At 41.4% G+C, this 19,196-nt stretch overlaps 1 protein-coding gene across 1 annotated transcript; it reads left to right on the forward strand.

The window, feature by feature from the left end:
- Window positions 1–4,764: 4,764 nt before the first annotated feature.
- Window positions 4,765–12,358, forward strand: rab33a (RAB33A, member RAS oncogene family; the record flags this gene model as incomplete). The annotated part of the gene is made up of 4 exons (XM_084041122.1): window positions 4,765–5,202; window positions 9,599–9,739; window positions 10,820–10,900; window positions 12,065–12,358. 4 exons carry the CDS (start codon window positions 4,765–4,767, stop codon window positions 12,287–12,289), a joined length of 885 nt encoding a protein of 294 aa, XP_083897248.1. The 3' UTR covers window positions 12,290–12,358.
- Window positions 12,359–19,196: the final 6,838 nt, after the last annotated feature.

Consider the following 19,196-nt stretch of genomic DNA (forward strand, 5'->3'; position numbering starts at 1 on the left):
GTGAGCGAGCGAGAGAGTCTGTGGGTGTGAGACTGGAGCCAGATTAATACTTTGGCGGACAACGGTGCCGCGTGGTCGGAAATGCCTGATCTACGAGGTCACGACGTGTCACAGCGCGACGAGGTGTGATCTTGTAGATCGGCCATTTTCGACGCGTGACACCATCGTACGGTGGAGCTATAGAGGAAGCAAGTGTATGTGTCTGAGAGGGAGACTGTTGTGTGTGTGTGTGTGTGTGTGTGTGTGTGTGTGTGTGTGTGTGTGTGTGTGTGTGTGTGTGTGTGTGTGTGTGTGTGTGTGTGTGTGTGTGTGTGTGTGTGTGTGTGTGTGTGTGTGTGTGTGTGTGTTAGGATTGTTCCACAGAGAGCTAATCAGAGTGGAAGGCCAGCCACACACACATTCCCCCAGCATCTCTTCTCACAAAAACAACATAACCACAGGGTGAGTGATTTCACATTTGTTTTTATATTTATGCCTAGTGTAGCCAACATAAAAAATCTTTTGTAAAATGAAAACCTAAGTACAAATTGAAGGATTTTTAAGACCTTTTTTAATGCCTTTAAAAGGAAAAAAAGACTACCATTAATGCGGAAAACTAAATCGACAAACTATACTACAGCTAAGGATTGGGAAATGTTGATTATCGATATCCTTATCTGTACCGCTTATCAATCTGGGTCCTTATTGATATCACTATACTTGTCTATTATTTGGTTGAAAAAAATGTTAAAATGTTTGAAAATAGCAGATCTACAAGCTCACAACGGGTCGCGATGTGAGCTTGTAGATCGGCTATTTTCAAATAGCCTAGGTACAAAATAGGGCTAGTATCTAAAGTTTTCAAATAATTGTAGTGGAGTAAAAGTACAATATTTGCCTCTGAGATGTAGTGGAGTAGAAGTAAAAGTATAGATAATTGGAAATACTCCAGTAAAGTAAAGGTACCTCAAAATTGTACTTAAGTACAGTACTTGAGTAAATGTACTTAGTTACTTTACACCACTGATGTTGGCCTATCGTTAAACACTTCTCAGAGTCATTCACAAATTAGGAAGGGCGGGTGGCCTGGCCTGCACTTACTTTAAAATGGGGGTGGCACTACCCATCGCACCATGAGTAGTGAAAATAGCCAACCTACAAGCTCACAATGTGTCGCAATGTGATGCCTTATGAGCTTGTAATGACACATTTTGCTACTTTTGAAAGAAGAAGTATAAAATACAATAATGTGCCCAACATAGGGACAGAAATGGCCTGCCAGCAATAGGATCTGGCATGGCAAATTTTGTAAATAATTTACATATGGTACTGACAGTCCCACATGCATGTTGTAATGTCCAAGTAGTCCGAATCTTAACTCCACTTGGAGAATTCTTATTATATCTTTATTCATGTTGAAAGTGAATCATAGGCACTTGGGTTATGATCTGGACAGCCATCTAGTGGCATAGAAAACATTCCAAACGTTCTTGCCTGAACTTACCTGAATGATATAGGGTGCAAGTGTTTCATTACTGTCAGTCCTTTTATCAGAGGACAACAAAGTCTATTTAGTTGGCCCAGAATGTAAATGAAGTCTTTTGACCAGAGTCTACTGCTTTTCATTTACTGCTTTTGCTTTTGTGTGCGTGCGTGCGTGTGTGCGTGCGTGCGTGCGTGTGTGTGTGTGCGTGTGGCACAGACTGCTTGTTTGAGGAACAGAGAGAGAGAGCCTGAGAAAGATAGCATAATTGTATGTGAGAGAGAGACTGTGTGTGATGTTGAAGCTACAGACACACTGGCCTAATGAGAGTAGAAGTTGAAATGTTTGTGAGTCAGCAAATATGGGCTACAGATAAAAAGACCTTATAGAAAAGATAATGTGTGTCTGTCTGTGTGTTCTTTAGAGCAGTGGTTCTCAAATATGTGCAAGTGGCACCCAAAGAATTGGCAAAACACTAAGATTTTAATGACATGAATGTATTAATATAAGAATAATGTAAAATAAATGTTGCAGGTATTTTTTTCTTCACAACTTGAGAAAAAATTGTTTTCATTGTGGTCAATAACTAGGAACTTCAAGGCATATTTCACTTAAAAACATGTTTGGGGTCATTTTAATGTCTACTCTGGCTTTTGTGTTTCATCCTGTGTTTCAAGTTGCTTGTTTCAGTATTTAGATAGATGGTTGATATTATTTTCATCAACCATGCCTCCTTCCTAAGTTCCTATATAAACCCTTTGTAACTTCGAACTCCATTTTAACCAAGTTAGATTCATTGAAAACACACGTCCTTGGTTCTGGTGATTGATATTGTCCCTCTAAAAGCCTACGTGAGGGGCTGAAAATTTAAAAAACAAATTAAATGAAAAAAGGAAATTAAAAAACACAACCCCCTCACGCATTAGAAGGCCAATAGCAGTCACCAGAACCAAGAACAGGTGCTTTCATTTAATCTAATATGGTTAAAATGGAGTTTGAAGTTGGACAATGGGTTTATATAGGAAGGGGGTGTGTCTGATAAAATGAATATCATATGTCTGAATTCTGAATCAAGCGACATAAAAACTGTCCGGGTTGCTCACAAAAGCCAGAGTAGAAGTTCAAATGTTTGAAAGTGAAACATCCCTTTAATGTTAGTTAGTTCCACTGATCTACTGTAGTGTAGCCTACTTACGTGCGTGTGTGTGCGTGCGTCCATGCATGCGTGCATGAGATCTCTCTGCATGTCTACATTTCCAGTGCAGATAGGTATTGATTAGGCCTTACTTAACGGCTCCCCATCAGTCAGGGATGGATGACAACGACAAGGACTGACCAATGACCCTTTCTGACCGGCACCCTCACTGTGACAAGCAGCCCTCCTCCGTTGCATTTCAAGTGGCACGAATGTCAGACAAGGCCACTGTCCATTTTTGGCAAGGAATCACGCCCACCCACACGAAAGCAAGAAGCAAGTTCTCTACATTTAATCACTTGAACCCTATATGGCAACCCTATTCAGTGGCAAACATTTGGCAGAAATAGAGACAATGTATACAAGCTTGCAACGTGTCACAACACGAGCCGTTGTGAGCTTGTAGATGGGCCCCCAATGGGGGACTCCAGTCAACAAAGTAGCCTACTATAGTTTTCAGTGGTTAAATGCAGTGGTTCTCAAAGTGGGGTACAGGGACCCCCAGGGGTCCTTGATGGGGTACAGGGGGTCCCCAGCAAAATTAGTTAATAATACAGCATCAAAATCAGTTTAACCACTTTAACCCTATACATCGATATAAAATAGCTGACTTGTAGATCGGCTGTTTTCAAAAAATCTTTATGTGGCAAATTTAGAACTTTTTGAAACATTTTAACAACTCCAAATTTGTATGGGGGTCCCTGGCACAAAATATTTCCAGATGGGGGTTCGCGGCCAAATAGCCTACGTATTAATTTGGGGGTCCTTGACATGAAAATGTTTGAGAAACACTGGTTAAAATACACTGGTATTGTGTGTACTGCTCTGCTTTCATATGGATGATGATGCCGACCACCTTATGGGAGCTATAGCACAATCATGTGGTTGGTTAGGTCTGATCCTATGAGTTAAATGGCCATGTTGGTCTACTATGGAATGTGATCAGCTGATGAAGTCACATGACAGAGTGACAACCAAATTCTACCCCAGTATAGCGAGGGATGGTCAAGTCTCTCTCTCTCTCTCTGTGTCTCTCTGTCTCTCTCTCTCTCTCTCTCTCTCTCTCTCTCTCTCTCTCTCTCTCTCTCTCTCTCTCTCTCTCTCTCTCTCTCCACCTATCACTGTCAGTAAATACCACTCAATGTCACCTCTTCTCTTCTGTTTCAATCAATCAGGCTCTGTCTCAGGCAAAAGGAAAAAAATCATTGCTAATGGCTGCTGCTGTGTAAGTTTTAGTTTTAGTAGCCATGCAGACAGGCGTTTGACTGCAACATAGCCTGCTCTCTCTCTCTCTCTCTCTCTCTGTGTGTGTGTGTGTGTGTGTGTGTGTGTGTGTGTGTGTGTGTGTGTGTGTGTGTGTGTGTGTCTCTCTCTGTGTGTGTGTGTGTGTGTGTGTGTGTGTGTGTGTGTGTGTGTGTGTGTGTGTGTGTGTGTGTGTGTGTGTGTGTGTGTGTGTGTGTGTGTGTGTGAGAGAGTGTGTGCGTGCGCTATATGAGAGGCCCAAAAAATTATGTGATGTGCACATATCATGTCATCATATACATGTCCTGGTCCTTCCCTGTGTCCTGGGGCTTTAGGTCACCCAAATTATTCATTAGGCTAATGGAGTGTCTGTGAAATGCCAAATTAGGCTATGTTCTTAATGCATTGTCCTCCCTTTTCTCTGTTTAACGCTGCTTCACCCTGAAAGCATTGCATAGCCGTTACGGTTGCATCTCGGGTTTCCTCCTCCAGTCCATCCATCCATCTCATCCAGTGGTGTAAAGTAACTAAGTACATTTACTCAAGTACTGTACTTAAGTACAATTTTGAGGTATTTTTTACTTTACTGGAGTATTTCCAGTTTTCAGTACTTTCACTTCTCCACTACATCAGAGGCAAATATTGTACTTTTGCTCCACTACAATTATTATTGATCTTTTTACTCAAGTAAAAAAAAAAAAAAAGAGTACTTCTTCCACCACTGATGTCGGGTTTCCTCCTCCAGTTCATCCATCCATTCATCTGATCTCCTCCCACCTCCCTCCTCCACCTCCACCACCACCACCCCGGTGTTGTACACACAACCCACACTCTGCCCGGCGCAGCATCACTCCTGCCCGGCATCATGACCAACGATTCCCCGGAGGAGGACATCATCATCACCAGTACCACCGAGGCAGGAGGAGGAGGAGGAGGAGGAGGAGGAGGCTTGGAAAGACACCGACCCAATGACAATGTCACCATCCTCACGTCCTCCATGGATCTGACGAGGATCCATAGCAGCAGCACTAGTAATACCCGGCCGAGCAGCAGCAATAACAACAATCAGGCTGCTGTGTGCTCCGCCGCCGGCAGCCTGACCTCCTCCATGGACCTGAGCGCGTCGCTGGACACCAGCATCCAGACGCGCATCTTCAAGATCATCGTGATCGGCGACTCCAACGTGGGGAAGACCTGCCTGACGTTCCGCTTCACCGGCGGCAGCTTCCCCGACAAGACCGAGGCCACGATCGGCGTGGACTTCAGGGAGAAGGCGGTGGAGATCGAGGGGGAGACGATCAAGGTAAAAGCGAGAGAAAGAAAGAAAAAATAATCGGGACACATTTTCTTTTTTTTAGAGCTGTCTTTCGTTTAGTCTCTTTGTTTTCGTTTCGGTATGAAGTCATTGATGCTGATGATGATGTTAGCCCTGGTCCAGAGCCTAACGCTCTGTTAGCAGCGCTGCTATTCCCATGGACTGAACATTCCACTACTGCGCGAGGTCTCCAACTTTAGTCAAAATAAAGGTAACAATGTCGGTACTCATACAAATAATGCCTTTTTTGTTTTGTTTAAAGTCTATTCTCCACGGTGGAAAACGTCTCAGGACCCCACCTTCTCTGTATAATACACTTTTTGGGCAGAAAATAAAATATGTCCACCAGACGGAAATTATTTTATTTACTCACCTGCGCCCTCTACAGATCTGGTCAACGGTGATTTATATTGACCAGATCTGTAGAGGGCGCAGGTGAGTAAATCAAAAATAATTTCCGTCTGTCGGACATATTTTTTACTTTCCGCCCAAAAACAAAAAAGTGTATTATACAGAGAAGGTGGGGTCCTGAGACGTTTCCCACCCTGGAGAATAGACTTTTAGCAACACAAAACTGCCTTTGTTTTTCAAGTAGTAAAACAGTTGTTATTATTTTTTACTAAAGTTGGAGACCTCGCACGGTAGAATTTTCGGTCGATGAGAATAGCATAGTGTCTGGCAAAGCGTTAGAGAGAAGTCGCTAACGCTCTGGACCAGGGCTACGTTTCGGTATGAAGTCATTGATGCTGCTGTCAACCAATTAATTCAACCTCTCTCTCACAATGATAATAACATTATGATGCAAATAGCCTTTGGATTTAGGCTACTTTTCTATTTGCCTGCCCATGGTGGTGATTTCATGGTTGTAAAGTGAATGAGCATTGTTGTTTTCGTTATTGAAAAATAAATCCAATCCTTTATGAGGTATAGGCCAGTGGTTCTCAACCTATGGGCCGAGACCCACTTGTGGGCCGTGAGGATATTGCAAGTGGGCCCCCAAATAATTGGCAAAACATACATATTTTAATATAACATAAATATAGATTGTTTTTTGTAAAAACAAAAAATAAGTGAGTTTTCATTATTATAGTTTTAGTCATAGTCTCATGATTAACATTCTGTTACATTTTGGTCATCTGAACTGTTTTAGTTTTATACTAGCTTTTAGTTGACTAAATATCTAAGATATTAGTCAACTACATCTACAGTTGATTTAGTCGACTAAAATGTATTCTTGGTGGGCCAATTAATCTTTGGCGTAGTAATGCCTAATTTACATACATAGCTGCCTGCCGAAAATAGCAGCTCTACAAGCTCACAACACGTGTTGTGAGCTTGTAGTAGGCCTACTTCTACTACTAGTATAGTCCAGTAGTCCCTCCCTATACATTTTCGTCTTTGTTGACGAAATTGTCAATATATTTAGTCATAGTTATTTAGCTTCGTTTTTAAAATAGTTTTCGTCAGTGAAAAAAGGTGGGCGACGAACATTTTTCGTCTTAGTTTTAGTTGACAAAATTAAAACCGGAACGCATTCGATTGATTGATCATTAAAATGAACATGCTCTGAAAATGCACACACACACGCACACGCACACGCACGCACGCACACGCACACACACACACACACACACACACACACACACACACACACCACGAGGCAAGATGCTGATGTCCTGTCCTTGCGTGCAGCTTCACTGTGTGTAATAAGATAGAAGTATATAGGCCTATATGTATATTTACTGCCTATGTGGTTGTGTAATGATGATTTGTACAGTATCTGACTCTTTGCCCAGCTCCCTGTACAGTACTGTACTGTATGTACAGTAATAAGAGGACACTGAAGACAGAGCCACAACTCTAGGTCACAGTAGCTGCCTAAAATCAGTTTTATTTATGTGATACGTTACAAACAGACAATGTTTTTAATGTATAAGCACAGTACTTAAGTAAATATACTTAGTTACTTTACACCAGTGGTTCTCAAGCTGTGGTTCGGGACCCCCAGGGGGGTCGCCACACGATTTTTTGGGGGGGTCCCCAGATGACAGTGACATTTTTAATCCAAAAAAAAGTCGGGAAAAAAATTAAAGAAAATAAATGAAAAAAATACCAGGTTTACCAAAGGCAAACATTGTAGATCGACTATTTTCACAATATGTATCTGTGGAACCATGTCAGCATGCCTCAACTCCTACAATTCCAAGTGTTTGTCATGGTGGGGGTGTCCCCAGTTCAAATATGATAATGTTTGGGGGTCCCCAGTTCAAATATGTTTATTTTTGGGGGTCCCCAGTTTAAATATGATTATTTTTGGGGGTCCCCAGTTCAAATATGATTATTTTTGGGGGTCCCCAGTTCAAATATGATTATTTTTGGGGGTCGCGGCCCGAAAAGGTTGAGAACCACTGCTTTACACCACTGGTGAGTGGACTGCCATGTCAAGCCATTCTGTGCTAAACCAAAGCTGACTAGTGACTACAGAGATATCTTTGATCCACTGCGAGTCCCATCAATGCAACATTCAAACTCCGATGCTAATAATAAGCTCGCTTCATCCTTTTCAAATGGTGGTAACACGGGCCGACTGAGTCGACCGTCAGACAGACGAGGATTTGAGGGTCATGAGATGGAAGGTGACATTTGTCAATGTCGACTATAGGAGCTGTCACTATCAGGAAATGAAATCAAAAGAAAAAGGAAAACAAGGAGTGCGCCTGCGCGTGGCAAGTCTACACACGCACGCACGCACGCACGCACGCACGCACGCACGCACGCACGCACGCACGCACGCACACAATAAGGCAATTAGACACAAAGCTTGTGTGCAATTTCATTTTGTGTAACAACAAAGAAATACTGTAAGTTGGTTCATGAATGACAATTAATGACAAAATCTAAGCGGACAAAATATTAGGGATGCACCGAATATATTCGGCCACCGAATATATTCGGCCGCATATGGCCAAAAAAAGCATATTCGTTATTCGGGCGAATTAGATTTTAACGCAGAATACCGAATACCGAATGTATATATATTTTTATGACTGATCTCAATATGGACCCATAGTGATTATAAGTTTTGCCATAATCATGTAGTTCTACAACAGAGGCACAGCCATGACAACAATGGTACAAACATGTTATAAAATAAATAAATATATATATTTAAAATAATCATATTCGGCCATTCGGTATTCGGTTATTCGGCCAGCTGTTTCCTATATTCGGTATTCAGTTTCGGCCAAGAATTTCCCGTTTGGTGCATCCCTAAAACATATACAATCCCTATAATGGCTAGTCCAAAATAGGGACACATGCAAGGTTGAGGAGTCCTCGGTGTGAATGTGGATTCTCACACGACTAACCTAACACTAACAGGGACATGATTACTCTTTAAATAGACCTCTGCTTGATATAGCCTGGCCTACAGCACAGCAGTCAGCTCACCACCACCAGTTGCTGTGTCCAAAACTGTTACTTTTCAGGATTCATGTAAAATAAATAGCAAAAATAGCCGCTCTACAAGCTCAAACCACGTTTTTTAGCTCATACTGTACCTGTAGATCGGCTATTTTTGCTACTTTTGTGTGACACTGTTGTATAACAACGTAATACATACTATTTGCTAACAATAATGTGATGGGATAGCCTGTTGTCCATGCAAAGTGATCAAACAACGTTTATTTATTTTTGAAGATGCCATCAGATGCAACACCATAGGCCCGTCAATGTAAGCATTGCCCTCATACAGTAGAACTGTAATATTAGGTATATATTATGAGCTTTTCACTATTTTTGTATTGTTTTGTAAATTACTGGGATTTTGGGGGGGGACATTTCTGCAACCTTTTTGAAAAATGTGTTACATTTATAAAAGAAAAAAAAGCACATTTAAAAACAACAAATTTGTAACAACAGCATAATATTGGGTTGGGAAGTGCAGGTGAGATTTAGAAAACCCTGTCGGTTTATCAAATTAATCTCACCTCACTTAACAACAAGAAATACAAAGTAGCCTAATACAAAACAAAAATAAATTATTTGGCAACGTAAATACAAATATACAAAAATACAAATACAACAATAGATACACAGTATGAATAATAGAGAAAAAATAAATTAGTAGAAAATGGATTAATCAAATGGGTTTTTAGCTTATATTTAAAATGATTTAAAGCTGCCTTCAATGAGATATTAATATAGCTGTTCCATACCTGATGGAATATTGACACAGACCAGTACAGAACCTTGGGAGATGTAAATGATTTGCCTGTCTTGTGTTGAAATGGTGCACATCACTGTTGAACTGGAAGAAGGCATTACAGGGCAAAGAGATAAAAAAAAGAGGGATTATCTTCTCTACTGTGGTCTCTACCTCCAGGTGCAGGTATGGGACACGGCTGGCCAGGAGCGCTTCCGGAAGTCCATGGTGGAGCACTACTACCGCAACGTCCACGCCGTGGTCTTCGTCTATGACGTCACCAAAATGGCCTCCTTCCGCAACCTACAGACATGGATACAGGTTATTATACATTGGCTAGTGTGCTAAACTTTTTTTTGTTTATAGTTTGTTTTTTGTTTTAACCCAGTGGTTCCCAACCTTTTCTGGATCAGGGCCCAGTTGAAAAATCTCAAAAGCTTTTTAAGTTTTTCTGAAAAAACGGACCCCCTGTTGAAGACCTCTGATGTAAGTGATTAACAAGCACAATTGAAAGTGTGATGACACAAAGAAATGAACAGACACAATTGGAACCGGCACACAATAAAATTGTTGAAAGCTGATAAATACAGTAGGTACTCTCTAACTGATTAGCTGGAATTGGCAGCCCAGCTGAAAATGTATTTTCTGTTTATTAATGAGCTGGAGAGATGGGGAGACTCCTGTTAGTGAACAAACACTCTACAGCAATTATTACTATCACAACAATATAGAGATTTTTTAACAAAAAACATTGTTTGTCTTAACCTATTAAGACCGGGAAAGTATCTGTGTCAATTTAAGATTTCTTTGGCTATTCAAAAATAGCAGATATACAAGCTTGTAGATCTGCCATTTTCAAAAAATCATGACATTTTTAGCAAATCTTTGAATATATATATATTTTTAAAACGATTTTTTTACTCAAATCTTTGCTTCTGTGGGGTCCCTGGAACAACATATTTTGAGATGGGGTCCATTGCCAAATACATATCTTTTTGGGGGTCCTTGACATGAAAGAAAATCATTAGGCTGTTAGGATTTTGAAGACATTTGCAGAATCCGCCAGAAGCAAAGATTTGAGTTAAAAATGTTCACTTTAAAAAATATGCACTCAAAGATTTGCACTAATTTTCATGTTTTTTTAAAGAAAATTGCAAATCTACAAGCTTATAGCTGAGCTTGTATATCTGCTATTTTTGAATAGCCAAAGTATAAAATATCGATAAAGTGGTTACACAGATGCGTTCCCGGTTTGAATGGGTTAACCAAAGAATACCACTTACCCTATATTTAAGCATATTGCATAAAAAAGGGAATTAAAAAAAGGTAAAAAAAAGTATATAATTTCATCATTATCATCATGTGTAACGTGACTGTTTTCTGTGTTCCGTTGGGCTGCAGGAGTGTAATGGACATCGAGTTTCGGCATCGGTACCTCGTGTGTTGGTGGGAAACAAATGTGACCTCGTCGACCAGATACAGGTCAGAAACCGATAACAGCACTCCGTCTGAGCGCATCCAACCTTGTTTACCTGTAACCCATAGCAACAGCCGTCGCCAGCTGTAGTTCCTGTTCCTCTGTTGGTTTTTTTGGGATGGCGTCACATCCTAGCCTGGTAAACCCTCCCTCCAGAAATCTCATTTCCATTTTATTTCTGAGTCTGGCCTGATCGCCCATTCTGCAATATTGGCTGTGTGCGCCAAACGGACGAGCCTATCAGCGTCGTCGCTCATCGTTCTGTGATTGACAGCGACAGTTGGCCAATCAGGTGGCGAGTTCGAGTGGGCCCGAATGAAGCCGAGTGCAGCCTGAGTGCCGCCGACAAAAGACGAACGGCAGCCATTGTTGTTGTCCGAGTGCCTTCACTTCTTACTTTCGTTTTTAAAACGGTCTCAAACTTTTTTTTTGAGGCACGGAATTTACTATTAAGATATCGTTTGGATAGAATTTAGTTGTTTAACTTCATATATGTGGTCAATTAATCATGACAGAGCCTATTTAAAAATATAAATTTAGAGAACCGGCAGGGGCGGGGAGTGACACGCATGTATCCCAATAAGGCAACCTATTTTGGGCATGGCCGTCTCAAAAGTCCTGTTGCGTCACATAGTCTGGAGGTGGTAAAAATGAACTGCTGATTGGCTGAAGGGGAAAAACGATCATTGGCTGAAGGGGTTGTCAGTCAACGGTATTACTCCCGCCCAACTCCAGCCCACATCCAATATTGCAGAATGGGCGATCAGGCCAGACTCACTCCTGAAATCAAATGGAAATGAGATTTCTGGAGGGAGGGTTTACCAGGCTAGTCACATCCCTCTATTCCTGAGTGTAGAGGAATCATTCCTAAGTTGTGTTAGAGCGCCCTCTTGTGGAATTTATTTGGAATGAACGCACAATGTAGTATATGTATTTGGCCGCGGCCCCCATCTCAAAATATTTTGTTCCAGGGACCCCCAGAAGCAAAGATTTGAGTTACAAATGTTCGCTTTAAAAATATATATATTCAAAGATTTGCACACATTTTCTCGATTTTTCAAAAATAGCAGATCTACAAGCTCATAGCGCGGCACTCGGTGCCGCGCTATGAGTTTGTAGATCTTAATGGGTTGTTAATGAGTTCAATCCTTTTTTGCTTGATTCTCAAGGTGCCCTCCAACATGGCGCTCAAGTTCGCCGACGCCCATAACATGTTGCTGTTCGAGACGTCGGCGAAGGACCCGAGGGAGATGCAGAACGTCGACTCCATCTTTATGTCGCTCGCCTGCCGCCTCAAGGCCCAGAAGTCCCTCCTCTACAGGGACGTGGAGAGAGAGGACGGCCGAGTGAGACTCACGCAACAGACTGAGACAAAGAGCGGCTGCCCCTGTTGAGGAAAAGGAGGCAGGGGTCGAGGAGGAGAAGAGAGGAGTAGCCATCCATGCCTAGAAGTGATAGAGGAGAGGGAGAGGGGATAGGGAAAGTGTTGCTAACGCAAGAGACTTAAAGGAGTAGTTCACCCCCCCAAAAATCGCAATTTCTATCAATTGCACACTTCCATGAAGCCTTGAATTCATGGATATTATTTCGTTTTTTGTCGTGTTCCTAAGCCAATTATTTGATTCCCGTCTCCTACCGGCTAATGTATCCGATAGGAGATACAAAGTAGATTATTTGTGTCTCCTACCGGAAATACACCGGGTCATCAAATTATTGGCTCAAGGATGCGGCAAAAACAAAAGAAATCCATGAATTCAAGGCTTCATGGGATGTGCAATTGTTAGAAAAAAAGTCATTTTTTTGGGTGAACTACTCCTTTAAGAGCTAATATCCCTGATGGGAGAGAGGGAGAGGGGGGAGGGGACTGACACAAGAGACCACGAGCCAATGGCTGTTGTGGAGGATGAGGAAGAGGGAGATGAAGAAAGAGAGAATGGTAGAATCAACATAGGTCAAATGTAACACCTGGAGTAATTTGACAAATCTCTGTTTAGGACGCGGAGGAGTGGGGAGGAAATAGAGGCAGCTTTCACAGGGCGGTCATCATAGCCAATGGTGGGATTTCCGACCCTTTGGCGTGACGTTAAGAGAAAAATGACTGCTTTGTGAACATAGTAAAATGATGAAGCTCGTGTGAGGATGGACACCTGTTATCCATGTCCTTGTATATATATATATATATCGTCTGGAACACGGAGGTACAGGGAGTCTCCAGCTTTAGCAGTTATCTTGTTGGGACCAAGGCACATTCAAATACATTAGAATTGGTGGGTATATCCTTACGAACCTGTTATACAGAGGTCCAGGTGATTAGTCCACGACGCCACGTTCAATGTCACATCATTTTGCCCTCACGATGCGGACCAACTATATTTTATGATCACACGTCTATTCCTAAATTCCTGACATCCACATATGTGTCCCAGCTAGCCAATCCCAATCTGCAGTCAATATAGCTCACTGCTGCTTATTTTTACAAGCAAACTTTTTTTTTTGATCCATGTGGATGTCTTATAATAACTGGTTTGAGATCCACGTTGTGGTCAGTTGACCATATAGTATTCACCACAAGGTCAGAGAAGGGCTAGTTTAAAATCAATCGCTACTCTTTTTGCTGTACTTAAACCATATATACTTGACCGGAGTCCCCTCGCCCTTACTTGGTCCGCTCCTTTTCTCCCTCTACACCAGATATCTTCAGATCTACAAACACACAAAGCGCCGCGTTTGTGACATGGCCCAGAACAGGGACGCTAGGGTTCATGTGGTTAAGAAGTAGTTGAAAACCTGGGCCGCTTTCTGTGGCAAAGTAGACGCAAAGAAAATGGTTGTGAGACGGACAGGGAGAGATTACAGTAAATCAATGTGAGCCACAGGACAACAAGTGTCATGAAATAATGATGATCTGCGCATTATTGTAAACGTTCTACGTATTTACAGTATGGCCTTAAAGGGATAGTTCAAACCCAAAATGACTTTTTTTTTTATATCGATTAGTCACCCCATGGAGACTTGAATTCATGGATATCTTCAGTTTTTTTGTCGCATTCCGAAGCCAATAATTTGATGAGCGGCAGTGGTTCCGGTAGGAGACACAAAGAGTCTCCTTTGTGTCTCCTACCGGAACAAACCCCCCCCCAAAAAATATATCCATGAATTCAAGTCTCCATGGGGTGACTAATCGATAGAACGATAGAACTATCATTGTCATTATCCCTTTAATGTGCGGCACCTAACAACACACAGACATACAGCTTAAGAACAAGAGGTTGCAGTGGAAGACCATGAGGGCTAGGCTTCCTGACAACACAACATCTATAGTTTATCAGACAGCATTTCAGATATTGATTTTTGGAACAGTAGTACAGTCTTACCCTTATGGGGGAAAGCTACTCTCTGCTGCAGGCCAAGGCCTCCTTTTTCTCATCTAGTCTGAGTATGACCTCAGTACACCGGTGGTGTTGGTCAGTGATTCTCCAATGATTTAAATTCAAGGACCCCCCTAGTTTGGAATGCAGTGCAGTGGTGGAAAAAGTACTCAAATTCTTTACTTAAGCGAAAGTACCAATAATGCAATATAGAAATACTCTGTTACAAGTAAAAGTCCAGAATTGAAAATTTACTTGAGTAAAAGAACAAAAGCATTTGCATCAAAATGTACTTAAAGTACCAAAAGTAAAAGTACTAAAATGTTTGAAAATAGCAGATCTAGAAGCTCACAACGCGTCGCGATACGACGCGTTGTGAGCTTGTAGATCGGCTATTTTCAAATAGCCGGGGTAAAAAATAGAGCTAAAGTGGTTAATGTATGTTTTATAATATAATCATTTATAGCTGAAAAGTAACTAGTCACTAAAGTTTTCAAATACTTGTAGTTGAGTAAAAGTACAATATTTGTCTCTGAGGTGTAGTGGAGTAGAAGTAAAAGTATTGGAAATTGGAAATACTCAAGTAAAGTACAAATAACTCAAAATTGTACTTAAGTAAATACTTAGTACTTTAGTTACTATCCACCACTGGTTAGGTGGAACGCCCCGTCAGGAACCCCGGGGGGGTCCCCAGATCCCCACGCTGAGAACCACTGGAGTAGATCACCTGACATCACATAGTTGTGTAGTGGAGAAAGACTGCTGCACATGGGAATAGTATATCTTACCTTCCATAGGAATTGAATGTAGAACGTCCGTTCTCTCCCAGTAACTGTGTACATAGAGATAATATGCAACATTATGCTCTCTCTCAAGCCGTCCTATATTGACAGCATGGGACCGGATGTGATTAAACGTCAAACATCGGGGGAACCCTTCGCCTCATTTTACAACGTCCCACTCATGATAACTAAGTACCGTTCTCAAACCCAAGACGCAAAGCGTGACAGCTCTGCTAAAAAACCTGTTAAAACGACGGACTTGTGCCACGAGAGGCACCTGCTAGGCGAGTGAGCTGCTAGGCGAGCGAGTCGCCGTGACGAACGTTTCAAAGTCTGCTTCAGCGGTAGGGACAGAAGCGTAAAAATCATCACCCCCCCCCGTCAGCATGCAATGTCACGGGTACCTCCGAAACGTCAAACAAAAGTGGCGTAAGGTCACATCTAGGGGTGTGCCGATTCCACGATACACGATATAAATATATCGATACGATATATGGCACTCAAGTCAAAAACGTCAAAACGATACATATCGTCACGACAACGTATCGCGATATATCGCGGGACGATATATCGGCACACCCCTAGTCACATCCGTTCTCATGCTGTCACCCATTTGATGGCTTGAGAGTGACAATGCGTTAATTGTAATATGTAATATAATATGTAATGAACGCATTCCTTGTTATGCTATGCCACCGGAAGTGGCGATGAGAATGAATGGTGACACAGCCACGTTAAAGGCTTGTGGCCACTCAGTATACTGTAGCTTTTCATCCTGCGCTCTATGCTGCCTCAGATAGGCCAGGAGAAACTGTGACCCCTGTGAAAAGAATGGAGACGTCTTCACACCGACTTCTACTCATACGCTGTCTTATGTGTGAAGGGATTTTTGCAGTTCTTCAGATTCTTCTCTGACAGTCTGTATACAAGATGCATCAATTACTTACAGTATGACTGACTGTGAGGCTCAGATTCCATGTTCACCACTGTTTAAGCATCATTTACTTACTTTTTAATTCAACCTGGCATGTACTACAGCTGAGCTTCAACGGCAAAACACGAACGCAATGAAATGTCACTGGGTCGTGCATACAGTATATTAAGACATTTTCCGCTTTTTCTGGAAATTCCAAGTCTTTCTTCCAAACTACTGCCCTGTCCTTTCTTCTACATTTGTTTATTTATGACACTGTAGGAGTGCAAGCGCGGGAAGAGAAACGACGGACATGTATTCGTCTTTGAAGAGCCAGGGTAGCACTATGTTTATTTCAGACAGAAAAAAACAGTGGCAAAAGGTCCTGTCGCAGAGGTAATTACGTCAAACACCTTGGGAGGTGTGTAATGTGTATTAACTCTTAAAGGTAACAATACAATACCTATGCATTCAAGTAAATACTGCCTACGGTAAGTAAGTAGAACAAACTGTATTGTAAACATTGGCGAGATCGGCGTGAATTATAGCTGTACCTATTAACGGTCCTGTGTGTGTGTGTGTGTATATCCACCACAACACCCAACATTCTGTAGTTCTGTCGCGGAAACATGTTACTCTGAAATAACAGACGTGACCATGCAAATCACCACTCATTTATGCTTATTTGGTTGGTGCACTTAAGATGGTTGCAAGGGTGTTTTATCAATTATTAATGAAAGTGATGGCCAGAGTATGACCAACCATATTACATATTCTCTGTCGTACAACGGTATCGCTTGCCAAAAAGGACACATCTTCGAGCTACAAAGAGAAGAGTAGATCTGTTCTTTTTGGCAAGCAATAAATAAAGCTTTATTCCAGGCAGCAACCGTTAGATTTGAGCGTTCTCTATTCACTGTCTTTCTATGCGCTAACCTGTGACTTTAAGGAAAAGCCAAGAGTTGGGCAAACAATGAAGGACATGGTGACTGATTTGTCAAGAAACTACAAGAACTATGTATTATGTAAAACATCTATAGATAGTATATATACCGTATATACTGTAGATCTGATGCACTCCAAGTCAAAAGACATTGTATTAGTCTCATATTGGAATAGAATGTGCCTGCATTTTCCTTCATTAACTTACCAACCCTGAATGAAATAACATTTGACATAGTTTCTAATAATGTATGTATAATTGTATCATTTCTTAGCATATTTATGTATTTATTTAAACGCACCAAAACAGAATTAAGATGTGCTGGTTGTTTGTGTTAACCTTGCTTTCAATTATCACCACTGACACTATAAACGTATACATTAAATCATAAATTCACGTAGCGGCAAAGATGAATACATAAAAAAAGAGCATTTCTCACATACAGTAGTTGTTATTATTATTATTATTATGATGCAAGAATTAGGTTACTGCCTGGATGTTTTCCTGCTATTTGAAATAACCTGATGATGTATATTTTACCCAGCTCTGGAAGTTGAGAATATGACTAATATGTCTATAGTCTATCCCTATGCATACATTTTGTATTTCTGTTTTGGGCTTTCGCCTTTTACAGTTCATTTGCCGGCATCTTTTGAATAACCCATATTTACTCTTAAAGGGAAGCCTTTGATATTTTGCAAATTGGTCTGTTATTTTCTTAATTAGTCACAATGACAGAGGCAAAGTTTCCATTGGCTGTTTCATCAGGGAAAGAAATAACTTAAAATTAAAAATCACTGGTTATCCCTTAAGAAAGCCTTAATGGAATTATTACTTGTTGTGCCCCGCGATGTGATGCTGTTAGCATCTTGCCTGATTTACGCTCTGTCATACAACGGTATCGCACACTGAAAATAGGAGATAAACAAGCTCACAACGTGTCACATCCGCAACGCGTTGTGAGCTTGTATATCGCCTCTTTTTTTGGCACGTGACACGGCGTGCGATGAAATATAAATCAGCTATTATTGTGTTGATTTATTTTCTATCTAGGCTCTTTTTTTTATTGGATTGTCTTCTATTGTATGTTTTTATGTGTAACATGGTCGTTGACACAATATTTCGAAGGGGCTTTGAATAAAGATGTTGAATAAGGTTCTCTGAGTTAATACCTTTATCATTTATCATCATGGAATAGAATAGTCCCCACTCCTTGGGATGTTTTTTGTCACCGTATGTATATTTGCACATACGTGAAATTGGTCCTCTGTATTTACCCATCCTATCCACAAGTTTCCTAGGGGGTGGTGGGCATCACTTCCTGTCGATTTGATCAGGTATCAGGGATCAAATCCACAGGAAGTGATGCCCTCAAAGCCCTAGGAAACTCGTGGATAACAGCTAGGAGCAGTGAGCAGCCATTCGCTCGGGGAGCAATTTAGGGGTTAAGAGTCTTGCTCAGGGACACACATCGACACAATGCTAGCCTGGCCCTGGAACCTAGGACAACCTGGGGGTCTGGCTCCCCAGGTGGGCTCACTAACCACCCAGCTATGGCTGCACCATGCAGCACTAATACTAGGCCTACTATTGGTTAGGTTTCAAATCAGGCAGGCAGGCAGGCAGGCAGGCAGGCAGGCAGGCAGGCAGACAGACAGACAGACAGACAGACATTTTCCTCTTCTCAAAACGTAGTGCACTTGAAATGGTGAATCCTACCTATATATATATATATATATATATATATATATATATATATATATATATATATATATATATATATATATATATATATATAATATATATATAATGTGTGTGTGTGTTACCGTTCCATTATTTATTAGCTGAGTACAGAAGATTTGTATTTGCAATGTTCTCAGTTGTCCAGCAGATGGTAATGTTTTAACTCATTGAGCCATAATAATTTATGCTACGAAAATGGCAGACCTACAAGCCCACAAGGTGCCACCACCGTGTGGTCTTGTAGGTCTGCTATTTTCTACGTGCGCGACACCATCATGCGACGAAGTCTACGGATCGGGGGGCCCCGCCTACATTTCGCGTGGTGCAAGTGTAGTCTCACGTGACCAGCGTTGCCATGTCCGCTTATTATAAGCGACGTTAAACTTGTTTTCCTGTGAAGTCGCTTAAATACTGGTGGTTTTTGGGGGGTAATATCTAAAGGTGTTGTTTCCTAATGTAGAATCTAGATACACTACACCACATAAAGACACCCATGTAGGCCTACCTGTGTCAAACTACTTAAAAAAGACGTCCCGGTCAGGGTACTAAAGG

The sequence above is a fragment of the Gymnoscopelus microlampas genome (genome assembly GCF_963454915.1).
Source record: "Gymnoscopelus microlampas genome assembly, chromosome: 18".
Classification (NCBI taxonomy): Eukaryota; Metazoa; Chordata; class Actinopteri; order Myctophiformes; family Myctophidae; genus Gymnoscopelus; species Gymnoscopelus microlampas.